This window comes from Lycium barbarum, chromosome 11 (genome assembly GCF_019175385.1).
Source record: "Lycium barbarum isolate Lr01 chromosome 11, ASM1917538v2, whole genome shotgun sequence".
In the NCBI taxonomy this organism is placed as follows: domain Eukaryota; kingdom Viridiplantae; phylum Streptophyta; class Magnoliopsida; order Solanales; family Solanaceae; genus Lycium; species Lycium barbarum.
Genome location: NC_083347.1, coordinates 25205894 through 25220414, shown reverse-complemented (window position 1 = coordinate 25220414; position 14521 = coordinate 25205894). Strand labels below are relative to the sequence as shown.

The window sequence follows — 14521 nt, the reverse complement described above, 5'->3', positions numbered from 1 at the left end:
GGCTAAAATGTGTAAGAAATGAAGATTAGGTTTTTATAGCTTCAGACATATATGTAACCATTCCAAGGAATGTCAATCAAGAACACCAATAACATTAACAAATCCCTCCCCAGCTTTGGGAAGATACAAAATACTAATAGAAACAATGATGTAGTCAAGATGAAAAAATAAACAAATTTATATCATAATATGGTAGCAAAAGCGCGCATTATGAGTAAATATTCCAAAATACAACAGTAAAAGCCCCAGCATTGCTCGTCACATCTTGACTACAGCTCCAGTGTTCTAGTAGACTTGTCGCGTCTGGTTCCAAACTAACATCATTTTCCAGTGCAGCATGTAGTACCTAAGAGAAGTTCATGATTCGGCAGCAGTAGATTGCATACAGCAGAACCATTTTTTCTGAAAGGCAGTACATCCGAAAAAAGTTATAATCTGGAATTTATGTATAGATGCAGACATACTACTAAAGAAAAGAGATGAAAAAACAGCATTATATTCTTCGATCTTAAGCAAACCTTAATGCTAAACTAACCCTGTACAATGGGAATAGGACCCTGCTTGCTCACTAATGAGGAATTCCTCAACAATTCCTCAAGTTATATGCTATTTATTTGTTGACTGACCATGTGCATTGATCATAGATAGAGAACTAGAGATAATATATGCATGAAATTAGGATTCAGGCTGTACTTACACAGAAGATAGTTTACAGTTTTAGTAGTAATTTCCAACAAGGATCCTGTAGGACGAGGATAGTACAGAAAGCAGGAAGAAAACAAGAATAAAAATCTCACAAAGAAATGCTCTGATATATGGACTGATCTACAAAAGAAAATTGTATAACAAACTATATATAATGGATCCTTGTAAACATACATGAAATTTTGTGACAAAATGTTACTTGCTCCAACCTCATTTTATGTGATGCTGTTTGATTGGAAAAAGAGTTTAAGAAAGAAAGGACTTTAAAAGTTTGTGGTTTAGAACAAACAACAGATACTTGTATGGTTGTAAGTCTATCTCATTAAGTAGATGAGAAATGATATTTGATGTTTTACCACGGATTTTCTTGATTTGAGCTGTTATTTATGGGAGATAAGAGAGAACACCAGTTCAAACAACATTCTACACCAACATAGGTTAGTGTATTAACAAGCTTCGTGTACCTTTTTCCTCTTAACATCAAACCTGAGGCCGGAATGACAATTCGCACAATACAACACAAGTAACAGAATTAATAGCCATTATGTGGGCAACAACTTACTGATTGAGGTTTTCCAAGCGTTGCTTTATTTTTGTATGCAGAGTCACCCTTGGGTGGTGAGTCTACCTTGCCACCTGTCTTCTTCTCATTTCGAGCTTTATTAAAGATCACTGTGAATCCCTCAGCTGAAGATGGGTCATTGACATCCCACTCGCCGAACTTAGGTAGTGGACGGCCTTTTTCCTGTAGAGGTTAAAAATAACTATCAGATCATTGCAGTTTATAGTCCTACATATTGAATTGAAATGGACATGACAATGCCTACTGTCAACCAGTCAAAGCATCAGCAACCCCCAAAAGAAAAAAAAACTCCTCCCACAAAAAATTGAGGGCTAAATTCTGACTTTTAAAAATATTGAAAATGTTGCTGGTGGCAAAACTTAGAAAGCTGCATATCATCACACTTGTTCACAAAAGCAATTAATGGCAGGTTACATTGTCAAATAGATAAACACATTAATTCAGGATCAAGAAATGGTATTTTAATATATTAAAAAGAAAAGGTCTGGCTTGTACTAAACAAGTGCTTCAGTGTTACAAAGTAAGTCAAGCAGCAAAAGTTGCAAAACAATGCAAGAACATAAAGTGCTCAAGTGCACCAAAGACCTGCTGGGAAGGGGATGGCGAAGGGCACAAAAAGATCCGTTTAACTCAAATCTGTCCATTCCTTCCACCGTATAATACACTGCATGTTCTTTTAATTATAAAGGTATGATACTGCAGATCCAAAAGCAAATTTTTATATGATCAGCATACCCTTGCTGGATTGGAAAACTTAAGATTATTAGTATGAGGTAAGGACAGGGTCAGATTTTAAGGAAATAGGAGTTAAATTGCTTCATTTGGATCCTTTTTTTTTTTTGAGAAGGTAACAGCTTGCTTCATTTGGATCCTAAGCGAAGACGTTTTACTCAATTTGCAGTACAACATCATCCCAAATGGAACAGTAACTTAAATCGACTCATATGCAACTATTGCCTCATAATTTCACTCAACGATCAATCTCAGATAGGCCTATTTCAAGCACAAAAACATAAAGGAGCTTTCTTTAAGTAGGCGTTTGGCCATGAAAACCAAATATTTTTCACTTTATTTGGTATTTTGGAGTTGGAGTTGTGTTTGGTTATAGTTTTTGCAAAGAATATTTGGTTGTTTGAATGTATTGGAAGTAAAAAAAGTGAAAAACAAGTTTTGGTTGTTTTCCAAATTCCAAATACAACTTCAAGTTGTACTTGGAATTTTTATGGCCAAACACCATAAAGTGAAAAAATATTCTGGAAAAACCATAGTCTCCTCCTTTAAAGACCCTAAAACAATAAGGCAGAACACTTACACCTCTAATCCCTAAGATAGTAAAGTTTCTACTCTGTTATTGGTTTCAAGCATTTGGCCATGAGAACTTCACTTTTTTCTGGAATTTTTTTTCACTTTCTTTGAAAAACAGCTTTGGCCATGAAAAATCCAAATACAGCTTGAAGTTGTATTTGGAAAACACCTACAACACCTTTTACACTTTCAGTACATTCAAACAACCAAATATTCTTTGCAAAAACTATAACCAAACACAACTCCAACTTCAAAATTCCAAAAAAATGTGAAAAATATTTGGTTTTCATGGCCAAACGCCTACATAGAGAACCAAAAATTTAATCTTTCAACTATAAAGGACAACAGGTTTCAAGGAATAAACCACCCCCCCCCCCCCACACACACACACAAAAATCACCTTGGAAATGGCTACTTTCTTTCCTCAACATTAAAAACAGACACAAAATACATAAATCTTTAAGAAAATTAAACCAAAGCAATAAAACATCCTTTTTTTAAGGGGCACAAAGAATTAACTTATAATTGAAAGTTTCAAGAAAAGGGTATTTTTTTTTTCTTGAATCTAAAACTAAACAATCAAAGAAGAGATAATATAAGGAAGACAAAAAAAAAAAAAAAAAAAAAAAAAAAGAGAAGATTACTTACCGCCATGGATTCTTTAGACAGAAACAGAGAGAAAACTCTTTTCGAAAACAAAACTGCCCTTTTTTGGATTACTCTTTATACAATTTGATTTTTTATATATATATATATGTGTATCCTCTTATCTTTTTTGTATAAAAAAATAAAAAGGAAAGAGAAATTCTCTCCTTTTTGTCAGTGCAAATGGAAACGGAAAGGTTACAGAGAGAAGAATTATGAAAAAGGAAAGAGGTACATAGATAGATAGATAGACGTACAGCTGGATTCAAACTGGGCCCATTCTTCTAGTACTATTTTGTGGGCCCAACTGTTCTGGTTTAATTCTCTACTGCTCTTTTTTTTTTCTTTTTCTTTTTCCTCCGTCATAATTAAATTTAAAATAAGAATTTGACGCAAATCTTAAGATGAATGGTGTTTTATTTGGAAAAATTTTATCCACAATTTTGAGCTCCCTCTGGATAAAAAAAAGAGTTCATTTTGCTATTTGCACATCCCTTCAGAAACTATTCACTTCAAGAAAAAAAATATATAAATTGACTAAACTACTCCTAATTAAATAGACATTGAAATTTAATCACATAATACTTAATAGGGGCAAATCTGAAAAGATAAGGTTAATTGTTTTTTTTTTGTTTAATAAGTGGACACTTTTTTAATCCAAGAAGAAAAAAGCTAAGTGGACACTTTTTTTTATTCAGATGGAGTACCATTTAGGAAAGAAAAGTAAAAACAAATCAATTAAAGGGTAATTTGTCAATATTCCAGACCCCACGTGAGATTACACTGGGTATGTTATTATATTTGTCAATATTACTTTTTTGCTTCTTTTCAAAATTTTCTTAAAATTAGAAATAGTTAATGTTAGGATTTGAAAAAAAAAACCTTCAAAGAGAAGGTTATCTTTTCTATAAAAATAAAAGAACAATAAATACATCTTTGGATCATAAAAAAGGTGTCAGAAATTCATTTATATTGGAACGAATGAAGTATTTATTTATTGGTTGGGTGACTCAAATCTTAATTAATCGATTAGAAGTGAGGTGGTCGAACATAAAGCAAGTTTCATTTTATCTGCATTTGGCATAAATGCGAAAGCTAATTATTCATTTCTTTTCCCAACATGGTGAGGACAATCTATTTATGAAAGATAGACCCGACTTTGCACATTACTTAAGTTTTTTCCACTTAATTGACAAGAAGGAGATAAAGATTCACTTAAACAGTACTATTGTAACACCCCGTACCTTTAACGTAAGCTTCGACCATGATCCTAAGCTTAGAAAATCAGATAAAGAATGTAGGAATTGGAATTTCCCTGTTCAGTTGTAAGATGGGAGTTTACGCCCATGAACAGTGACCATATTTCAGTATACAGGCCGTAATTCAAGTCGTAAACTGGTACCAAGGATTTCTGAGCATTCTGGAATTTGACATTTGGATGTCAAATGGTTAAATACGGACCGTATTTCAAAATACGGCCCGTATTTCAAAACATATTTGGAATTTGGAAAAACTTCCTGATGAAAGTTGTAGAGCTTTGAAATACCTTTCCAACGGTATATTATGGGGGCCAAACGGACATCTGTGCAAAGAGTTATGACCATTTTACTAAAGAGACGCAGTGCAGTCCGTATTTCAAAATACGGCCAGTATTTAACTGGGCCGATTTATTTTTTCCAGAACAGTATATATTCGTCCATATCAGTTCAAATCATTATTTTTCATTCCTTCAAGCCCTAGAACGACCTCCTATCCTCTTCCATCATCAAGAACACCAAGGTAAGCCTACTCTAATTGTTCCAACTCAATTCTAACATATACTCTAATAATCTAAGCAAGAAATTGTTGTTCATAATCTAGGGTTTTCAAGAAAACCCATCTCAAGGTTCAAGAATCAAGATTTAGGAAATCTTCTTCAAAACTCAAGTCTCTAATTCAAATTTTGGAGCAATTAAGGTATGCAGAACTTTCATCTACATGTGGGAATCTCTACGTTCTTCCCCATGCTCCGTTTCTTGATATCCATGAAGTTCAAACCCTAGGGCATTAAACCCAACATATTGGTAGCCTGTATTTATGTATTTATGTACATGAGTTTTGTATCTATATTCGTTATTGTATTCCTAATCTTCCATTACGGTTATTAAGAACCCTAGCTTAATCCATGAATCATGAATTCTTCCTCATGTGTTCTCATTATGTTTATATGAAACTTTATGATTTTATGTAGCAAGTTACAAACATGTTTTCAAGTCAATTTTTTATATATATAATTATGAACTATTGTTATTACTCATGAAGCAAGAACATGTTTGCAAGACTATGATAAGTTATCTCATGAAACCATGTTACAAGTTATTTCGTGAAATCATGATTACAAGTTATTTCACGAAAGTCATGGGATTCTTAGCCAACTATATCATGTTCATGTTTTTGGGAATTGCTTAGTTAACCGAGAAGGCTCAGATAGCCTGAAATTACGTTGCCACCGTAGGATAAGGGTTGTCAGTAAGGAGGCAACACCTTCATTATGCAGTTTGGATCCTTACATGCTTATTATCACTTAAATCTCATATCCCTGGCAAGGTGTGAGTGTTCTCCTGGTAGGACGCAAGTACCAGATCATGTTGTCGGTTATACTATAGCGTTCCCCACGTTATAAGCAGTTTTACATAAATGTATTTCCATAAATGTATTTCCATTTACATAAATGCGTTCCCCATGTATTTCCACACAATTTTCAGACTTTACTCACGTTTCATGCTCATGTTCAAGTTACATTCAGTTTCAGTTCATGTCCTATACCTATGTTGTGTCATGCTCTTCATTTCAGCAGGTTTTACATACTAGTACTATTCACCATGTATTAACGTCCCTTTTGCCCGGGGCCTGCACTTCACGGTGCAGATACCGGTTTTCAGGAGCATACATTTGCGCAGTAGGATCACTTCAGTTATCAGCTTATTGGTGAGCCCCACTCCTCTCGGGGTTCAACATAGAGTCTGCATTAGTGTTCAGTTTATGGTAGTCCAGGGCCATGTCCTGGTACTTAGTATTCAGACATGTTTTAGAGGTTTCATAGACAGATGTTAGTTCACAGAGTCAGTTGTGCTTTCATGTTTGCAGACTATTATGTTTTCATGATATTTCATGCTATGAGATAATTTCAAGACTTTATTCCGCAAATTACATTTTCATGATTCATTTAAATTGCATCATATAGATTATATTATTTTGATGCCCATGTTGACAAGCAAGCCATGAGGTTTGCTCGAATACATGCAAGCAAGGCCCGAGTGCCGTGTTACGCCCAGGCCATGGTTCGGGGCGTGACAAAGCTTGATATGAGAGCCTAGGTTCAAGTGTCTTAGGGAGTCTATGAAACCGTGTCCAGTGGGGTCACTTTTATATGTGTGTGCGCGCCACACATATAAACAGTTGATCACCAAGACATTTAGGATTGTCTCACTTCTTTTAACTCTAGATCGTGCAATAGAGCTATGTTCTCAGAAATCACTCGGACTCGTGTGTTGTTTCTCGTTCTACCGAATGCGCCTCATCTCAATAGATGAGAAAGATGTAAATCTAATCATTATCGATGTGTTGCTTTCAGATAGAGTTATCATGAATTATTCTAACTCGTGCCATGAAGCTTAGAGCAGTAAGTAACATTCTTTTTCCATCGAATTCTGAACGAATCAAAATGTGTAAGCGGCAAGAGGAAATTCGAGACCCAAGACTTGCCAAATAGTGCATGGTGTGTTTGTCAGGTGTTAGTACCATTTGAAAGACAAATTTCGGTATGGCAGCACACGTAGGTTATATACCCTATATAGTAAGTTTATTTGGACTCTTTGACCATGAAGTTATAGTATAAGGGTGATGGTTTATATTTAAGACCCCACGAGGTATCATGTTACGAAGTTAACCGCAGCAGGCATAAATTTTCCACGGTAGTTTTGAGCAGGGAAATGGCCTAAGAGCCAACCACTTGTAATACTAGAAAGTCTCGACTTTTTCAAGGATATATATATTTTTGCCATATGATCTATGCACATTACTAGGAAGAGACTGATGCTATAAGAAAACCATGAGCAGACGATATTGTTTTTTTTTTTAGTATTAGTTTCAAATTATTTCAGCTTATTCAGATCAGACCTAGAGAGTATGACGTGAGTAATTTACTACAAGAAGCAGGTATTACTATGAGATGAAAGATATGATAATACCCTCTTAGGTTATGTGATTAAGTATTTATCCCTGATGTGTATAGTATGATATAATTTTGAAAGTGTATAGGGAGTTTGGGGTTAGTTGTTCCAATTCATTGTTTGAGACAGATGAAGTTTCCTAAGTGTGATTCATGTCTATAGTTCAGAAAGATAGTATACAACCCCAGAATAGAGTCAGATAAGGAGGAAAAGTTAGAAATAACCTTATGCTTCACTTTAGTACTCAGAGAAGAATTAGAGAATATGATGCTAGCAAGTGGTTAACAGAAGCATAGTGAGTAAGTTTAAATAGACACAGTGAATTAGAAATTTTCAGCAGGGTTAGTAGAAATACGATTTGAGTTACTTAGTCAAGTTATCACTACTAAGGTAACTGTCTGAATACACCGAAGGCATGTTAGAACCCAAAGGGTTTAAGTTAAATTTGAGGTATAGAAATTGGTGAAACAAGAAAACCATCTAAGCAATAAGAGAGCAAGCTACAGAAGAAGAGCCTTTAAGGGTTATCAGAAAAGAGTTTTCCTCAAGACTAACAAAGCTAGTATGCCAGTTATGTTCATTAGAAACCTGTTCATTTAAGTAATCCAGTTTTCCCAGTAAGTAAGACTTGCTTGAAGTAGCCGAAGAAATAAGTCGTCAGTATGCTAGAGGAAATTAGCAGAACCATTAGATGACCACTTATCGCTAACTCAAGGGATCCACAGGATCTAAATGTCAGCTTTTGAACTAAGGGGGAGATCGTGCGATAAGGTGCCGATATAGATTATGTGTTTCGTAAGTTGATAGGTGTTAAGGAGATTATGTTAGAGGATCACAGTTTCAAGTAGCCAAGATAAGATGCGTAAAATGTGATTTTTGTCGTGCTGTTGAGATCAAGTACTAGGTAATTATGTTATAAGATAAAGTTCTAGAGCGAATAGCGGGTTTTAAGGGTATAACGGTTCTAATTCTAGAGTAATTCATGTACTATGTGGTACTAATACCCAGACGTGCTCTACTCGTGCCTTTCGTACCCATATCATGCCCATGTTAGAGATTGATACTCCGCGTTTAAGATACAAGAATTAAGACTTCATACGACAGTAAGTTATGCAAGGGAATGTCCTCTCATGTCTGGCACTTCTGGTGTGCTCATGTCTAAAGTTAAAAGCCGCATTCAGGTCTCACGTATCTATCATGATTTTATACTCATGTCCATGTTCTAGCATCTAAGTGTTTTTAAAAAAAAAAAAAAACTGATGATGATCTTGACCTCTATGATTATGTTATCCATGTTATCACATACTCATTCCCCAATCCATTTCGCTATGCATCCCACTTATAGCGGTATCGTAACAATGATATTGTTAGATGATAATGAAGGTGAACCAAGATGGATGTCCTACCCATGATTCTATGTAATTCGTGCTTATGTTTTTTTAGCTAAGGTTTTAAACCATCTAGTAACTTGGCACAAAGGATGTTGTTATCTTTTTCGAAGTACCTATGCCATTTTTACGTTCAAAGTGACTTTCTACCCATGTCTTAGATGCTCGAGGAACGAATTATTCATGCCTATAATCCATTCTTTTATAAGCCTTATTTATAACAAGGGCGTTTACTCACGGTGATAAGAGTAAGCTATGTTGAACCATGTCCTAATCTTTCGGTATATCTAAATTCTAAAGGTAATGTTTTATCCATGCCTTATGTTTCTGACTCAAGAGTGAAGACTACAACTTGTGCTCCATGCAAGTCACACTTATGCCTCAGTCTTACTTCAATCCTCATGAACTCCAGTCCATATGTCATGGTATGCAGGTACTTATGTAAACGCCATGTTTTTTATGTACCCATGTCCCATGTCATGCTATTCACATATTCATGTTTCATGTCATATGAACCACGTTCCCATGTACGCATGTTCCACGTTACGTCCTCCATGTCCAATGCACCATGTCATGTCTGTGCTCTAAAGAGAAGTATCTTATGTGATTAGTACCAATAATTCCTTTTCTCTCAGTCCTCTATAATTAGCTCACGAGAATGAGCAAGGTGAGCTAAGGTATTCATAATTATGATTAAGAGCTAACAAGATAATCACAAGTAAGGTGCATTCTTATATTCAAATAAATATCTTTTCATGTACCCTGTGGTACTTATCTCAGGAGTATTCTACTCTGATTCGACTTATTCATGTCATGCCTATGCTAGAGATTTATGAATACCTATGTTAGGATCAAATTCATGTTATACGACTCAAGTCTATCGCATTCACATCGAGTTGCGCTTACATTCAAAGCCTAAGTCATACTCCTATCTCATATTACCATGGTGACATACGAACGTCTATGATCAAGTCTTTAAGTATCCAAATCCTACCCGCGTTTAGTATTCAATCCTCATGTTGTAACAATCATGTTTCCGATATTCAGATCTCATGTTATGATATCCATGTTTACACGTATTCGTATCTCATGACAGTTTAGCACTCAAGTATTCATGCCAGACAGTTTTCATGTATTTATGTCCCATGTCATACTTTTCATGCCCAGATAATTATGTAATGTTCGTGCCTATTTTCCAGTACTCATGTCATTCGTGCCTACGGATTCTCTTCCAAACTCCATGTATAGTAATCATGTAATCATTCAGCCAATATCCGTGTGTCAGGCCAGCTCAGTATTCATGTTAGCCACATTCAAGATTCAGAAATCACGTTATGTCACATCATGCATAATAAGATACCCTGTGAGTTGTGTGTTGGTACTTTAGTTAGCTGGCAGGCGTTTGAGAAATGTTGTGAGGGTCTGAATTATGAAGGAAGTCCTGCCATAAACTTTTCTAGATTCTGTAGTTAGCAGTGATTCTTAATCACTAGTCATAAATCAAGGACAAATGTTTCATGATTCTCATTCATGTAAGTGCTACTCAGTTTCATGTTCCCCATGTACATGTTTCCATGTAATCACGTATTCAGTTCTGATGATCCATGACCATGTTCCTACGTAACCATGTCAAGCTCTTATGTTTTACATCATATTTCCTTCATGTTCATGTATTCAAGCCATGTCCAGCCATGTTCTTAACCATGACTCATCATTCGAGGACGAATGATCCCATGGGGGAGATATTGTAACACCCCGTACCTTTAACGTAAGCTTCGACCATGATCCTAGGCTTAGAAAATCAGATAAAGAATGTGGGAATTGCAATTTCCCTGTTCAGTTGTAAGATGGGGGTGTACGCCCATGAACAGTGACCGTATTTCAGTATACGGGCCGTAATTCAAGTCGTAAACTGGTACCAAGGATTTCTGAGCATTCTGGAATTTGACATTTGGATGTCAAATGGTTAAATACGGACCGTATTTCAAAATACGGCCCGTATTTCAAAACGTATTTGGAATTTGGAAAAACTTCCTTGATGAAAGTTTTAGAGCTTTGAAATACCTTTCTAACGGTATATTATGGGGGCCAAACGGACATATGTGCAAAGAGTTATGACCATTTTACTGAAGAGACGCAGTGCAATCCGTATTTCAAAATACGGCCAGTATTTAACTGGGCCGAAAATTTAATTTTTCCAGAACAGTATATATTCGTCCATATAAGTTCAAATCATTATTTTTCATTCCTTCAAGCCCTAGAACGACCTCCTATCCTCTTCCATCATCAAGAACACCAAGGTAAGCCTACTCTAATTATTCCAACTCAATTCTAACATATACTCTAATAATCTAAGCAAGAAATTATTGTTCCTAATCTAGGGTTTTCAAGAAAATCCATCTCAAGGTTCAAGAATCAAGATTTAGGAAATCTTCTTCAAAACTCAAGTCTCTAATTCAAGTTTTGGAGCAATTAAGGTATGCAGAACTTCCATCCACATGTGGGAATCTCTACGTTCTTCCCCATGCTCCGTTTCTTGATATCCATGAAGTTCAAACCCCAGGGCATTAAACCCAACATATTGGTAGCCCGTATTTATGTATTTATGTACATGAATTTTGTATCTATATTTGTTATTGTATTCCTAATCTTCCATAACGGTTATTAGGAACCCTAGCTTAATCCATGAATCATGAATTCTTCCTCATGTGTTCTCATTATGTTTATATGAAACTTTATGATTTTATGTAGCAAGTTACAAGCATGTTTTCAAGTCAATTATATATATATATAATATATATATATATATATATATATATATATATATATATATATATATATATATATATATATATATATATAGATAGATAATTATGAACTATTGTTATTACTCATGAATCAAGAACATGTTTGCAAGACTATGACAAGTTATCTCATGAAACCATATTACAAGATATTTCATGAAACCACGTTACAAGTTATTTCGTGAAATCATGATTACAAGTTATTTACAAGTTATTTCACGAAAATCATGGGCTTCTTAGCCAACTATATCATGTTCATGTTTTTGGGAATTGCTTAGTTAACCGAGAAGGCTCAGATAGCCTGAAACTACGTTGCCACCGTAGGATAAGGGTTGTCAGTAAGGAGGCGACACCTTCATTATGCAGTTTGGATCCTTACATGCTTATTATCACTTAAATCTCATATCCCTGGCAAGGTGTGAGTGTTCTCCTGGTAGGACGCAAGTACCAGATCATGTTGTCGGTTATACTATAGCGTTCCCCACGTTACAAGCACAACAACAACAACAACAACATACCCAGTGAAATCCCACAATGTGGGGTCTGGGGAGGGTAGAGTGTACGCAGACCATACCCCTATCTCGGAAGACAGGGAGGCTGTTTCCGAAAGACCCTCGACCCACATTACAAGCAGTTTTACATAAATGTATTTCCATTGATTTACTGTTTTCGGACTTTACTCACGTTTCATGCACATGTTCAAGTTACATTCAGTTTCAGTTCATGTCCTATACCTATGTTGTGCCATGTTCTTCATTTCAGCAGGTTTTACATACTAGTACTATTCACCATGTACTAACGTCCCTTTTGCCCAGGGCCTGCACTTCACGGTGCAGATACCGGTTTTCAGGAGCATACATCTTCGCAGTAGGATCACTTCAGTTATCAGCTTATTGGTGAGCCCCACTCCTTTCGGGGTTCAACATAAAGTCTGCATTAGTGTTTAGTTTATGGTAGTCCAGGGCCATGTCCTTGTAGGTAGTATTCAGACATGTTTTAGAGGTTTCATAGACAGATGTACTGTAACAGCCTAGGCCATCGCTTGTAGAAATTGTCCGCTTTGGAGCCTTTGCCCCTCATGGTTTTAAAATGCGTCTACAAGGGAGAGGTATCCAAGCACTTATAAAGTACTCTTCGTTCTCCTCCCCAACCGATGTGGGATTCGCCTAAACCGATGTGGGATTCGCCTAAGGCAAGCCTTACACTCACCCCCTTTTGGGACTCAGCGTCCTCGCTGAGGTTTGCCCCACCACCGGCCCGGCACTGGCTCTAATACCAACTGTAACTCAAGTTGCTATGAGATAATTTCAAGACTTTATTCCGCAAATTACATTTTCATGATTCATTTAAATTGCATCATATAGATTATATTATTTTTATGCCCATGTTGACAAGCAAGCCATGAGATTCGCTCGGACACATGCAAGCAAGGCCCGAGTGCCGTGTTACGCCCAGGCCATGGTTCGCGGCGTGACAAGTATCTCCTGTTCATATTAAATGATATTTTTAGTTTTTACATTTAGTACAAAATAAATCATTTTTAAGGTGTTCATGCCCAATTTAAAGCACCATACCATATGTGGACTAGAGGGAGTATTGTTCAAATTCGTAAACTTGCGGTTCAAAATTTCGAGAATTTGATTATGAAGACCAATAATATGAATGACAAAGAGTATACGTATATTATTACAGCCCCAGTTTCCTTTTTGGGTTGGTAAACAACCTTCCCCTACCAAATAATAACATGTAAGACTAAAGGTATCAAGTTCGAGTTATGTGCATGGATCAATTTCTGGTTTAAAGCACTTTCTTTTTCTTTATTAAAATGTGCTATACAATGAAATTTGAATTGGTCAATTCAGTGAATAATTTCGAATACTAGATAATTATAATTAAAAAACGCATATAATACACGTATAGAGATGTGATTAGAGAAATATTTTATATATATATATATATATATATATATATATATATATATATATATATATATATATATATATTATCATGAATAAAAAAAAGATAACTCGATATACGAAATATCTCGCGTTCATGCAAGGTCCAGGAAAATACCACACCCCAAGAAAGTGTGATAGTCTGTCTATCCTAATACAAACATTAGTAGAGTAACTAATTTCACGACACGAATTTGTAACATTTACATCACACAAAGATAAGTTAGGGCATTTAATTATAGGTGACTAAAAAGTTTTAAAATTGAGCGGAGGTAACTCAAGTTTTTTTAATTGAGTAGAGGTGATAATATTTGGATTAGTGATTAAGTACTTTTGATCATATTCCAACTTGCCCAACAGTTTTGTTTTCAACACTTTAGCCCAAAGCTTTATTTTTAACACTTTGGCCCAACTTAATAAAATCCTAATTACCTAAAATTGGTGGGGGGGGGGGGGGGGGGGGGGGGGGGGGGGGAATCCCAAAAAACACACCAGCAACCCTCCCCCCCCCCTAACACCCCCACAACCAAAAAAAAATTGATTTGTTTTTGTTTTTTCACCAGCCCCCCCCTCCTCCTCCCACCCCTCACCCCCCCCCCCCCCCCCCCCCCCCCCCCCCCCCCCCCCCCCGTGACCCAGCACTTCACCCCCCCCCCCCAAAAAAAAAAATTGTTTTTGAAAAAAAAAATTGAAAAGTTTTTGTTTTTGGTTTTTTGCACCTATATCCAACTTTTTCTAAAAAAATATTTTTTTTTTAAAAAGAAGTTTTCAATTTTTTTTTCTTACTCCACCCACCCACCCCAAAAAAACATTAATTTTGTTTTAAAAAAAAAGTTTTTGTTTTTGGTTTTTTGCACCACCCCCCAAAAGAAATCTTGAAAAGAAGTTTCGAATTTTTTTTTTTTGTTTCTTGCTCGACCTATCC

The 14521-nt window shown here is 35.9% G+C and overlaps 1 protein-coding gene across 1 annotated transcript; it reads right to left on the bottom strand.

Annotated features, from left to right (window-relative positions):
- Positions 1-12: 12 nt before the first annotated feature.
- On the bottom strand, positions 13-3444 carry LOC132618110 (protein NOI4). Its single transcript, XM_060333169.1, has 3 exons — positions 3242-3444; positions 1268-1450; positions 13-402 (listed from the first exon to the last, which is right to left on the bottom strand). Exons 1-3 carry the CDS (start codon positions 3245-3247, stop codon positions 358-360), a joined length of 234 nt encoding a protein of 77 aa, XP_060189152.1. The 5' UTR covers positions 3248-3444; the 3' UTR covers positions 13-357.
- Between the last annotated feature and the right edge of the window lie 11077 nt (positions 3445-14521).

Excerpts from the sequence above, each read along its gene's own strand:
- LOC132618110 (XM_060333169.1), bottom strand. Across the intron at positions 403-1,267 it reads CGCTTGGAAAACCTCAATCA|AAAAAATGGTTCTGCTGTAT; the intron begins GTAAGTTGTTGC and ends ACTGCCTTTCAG.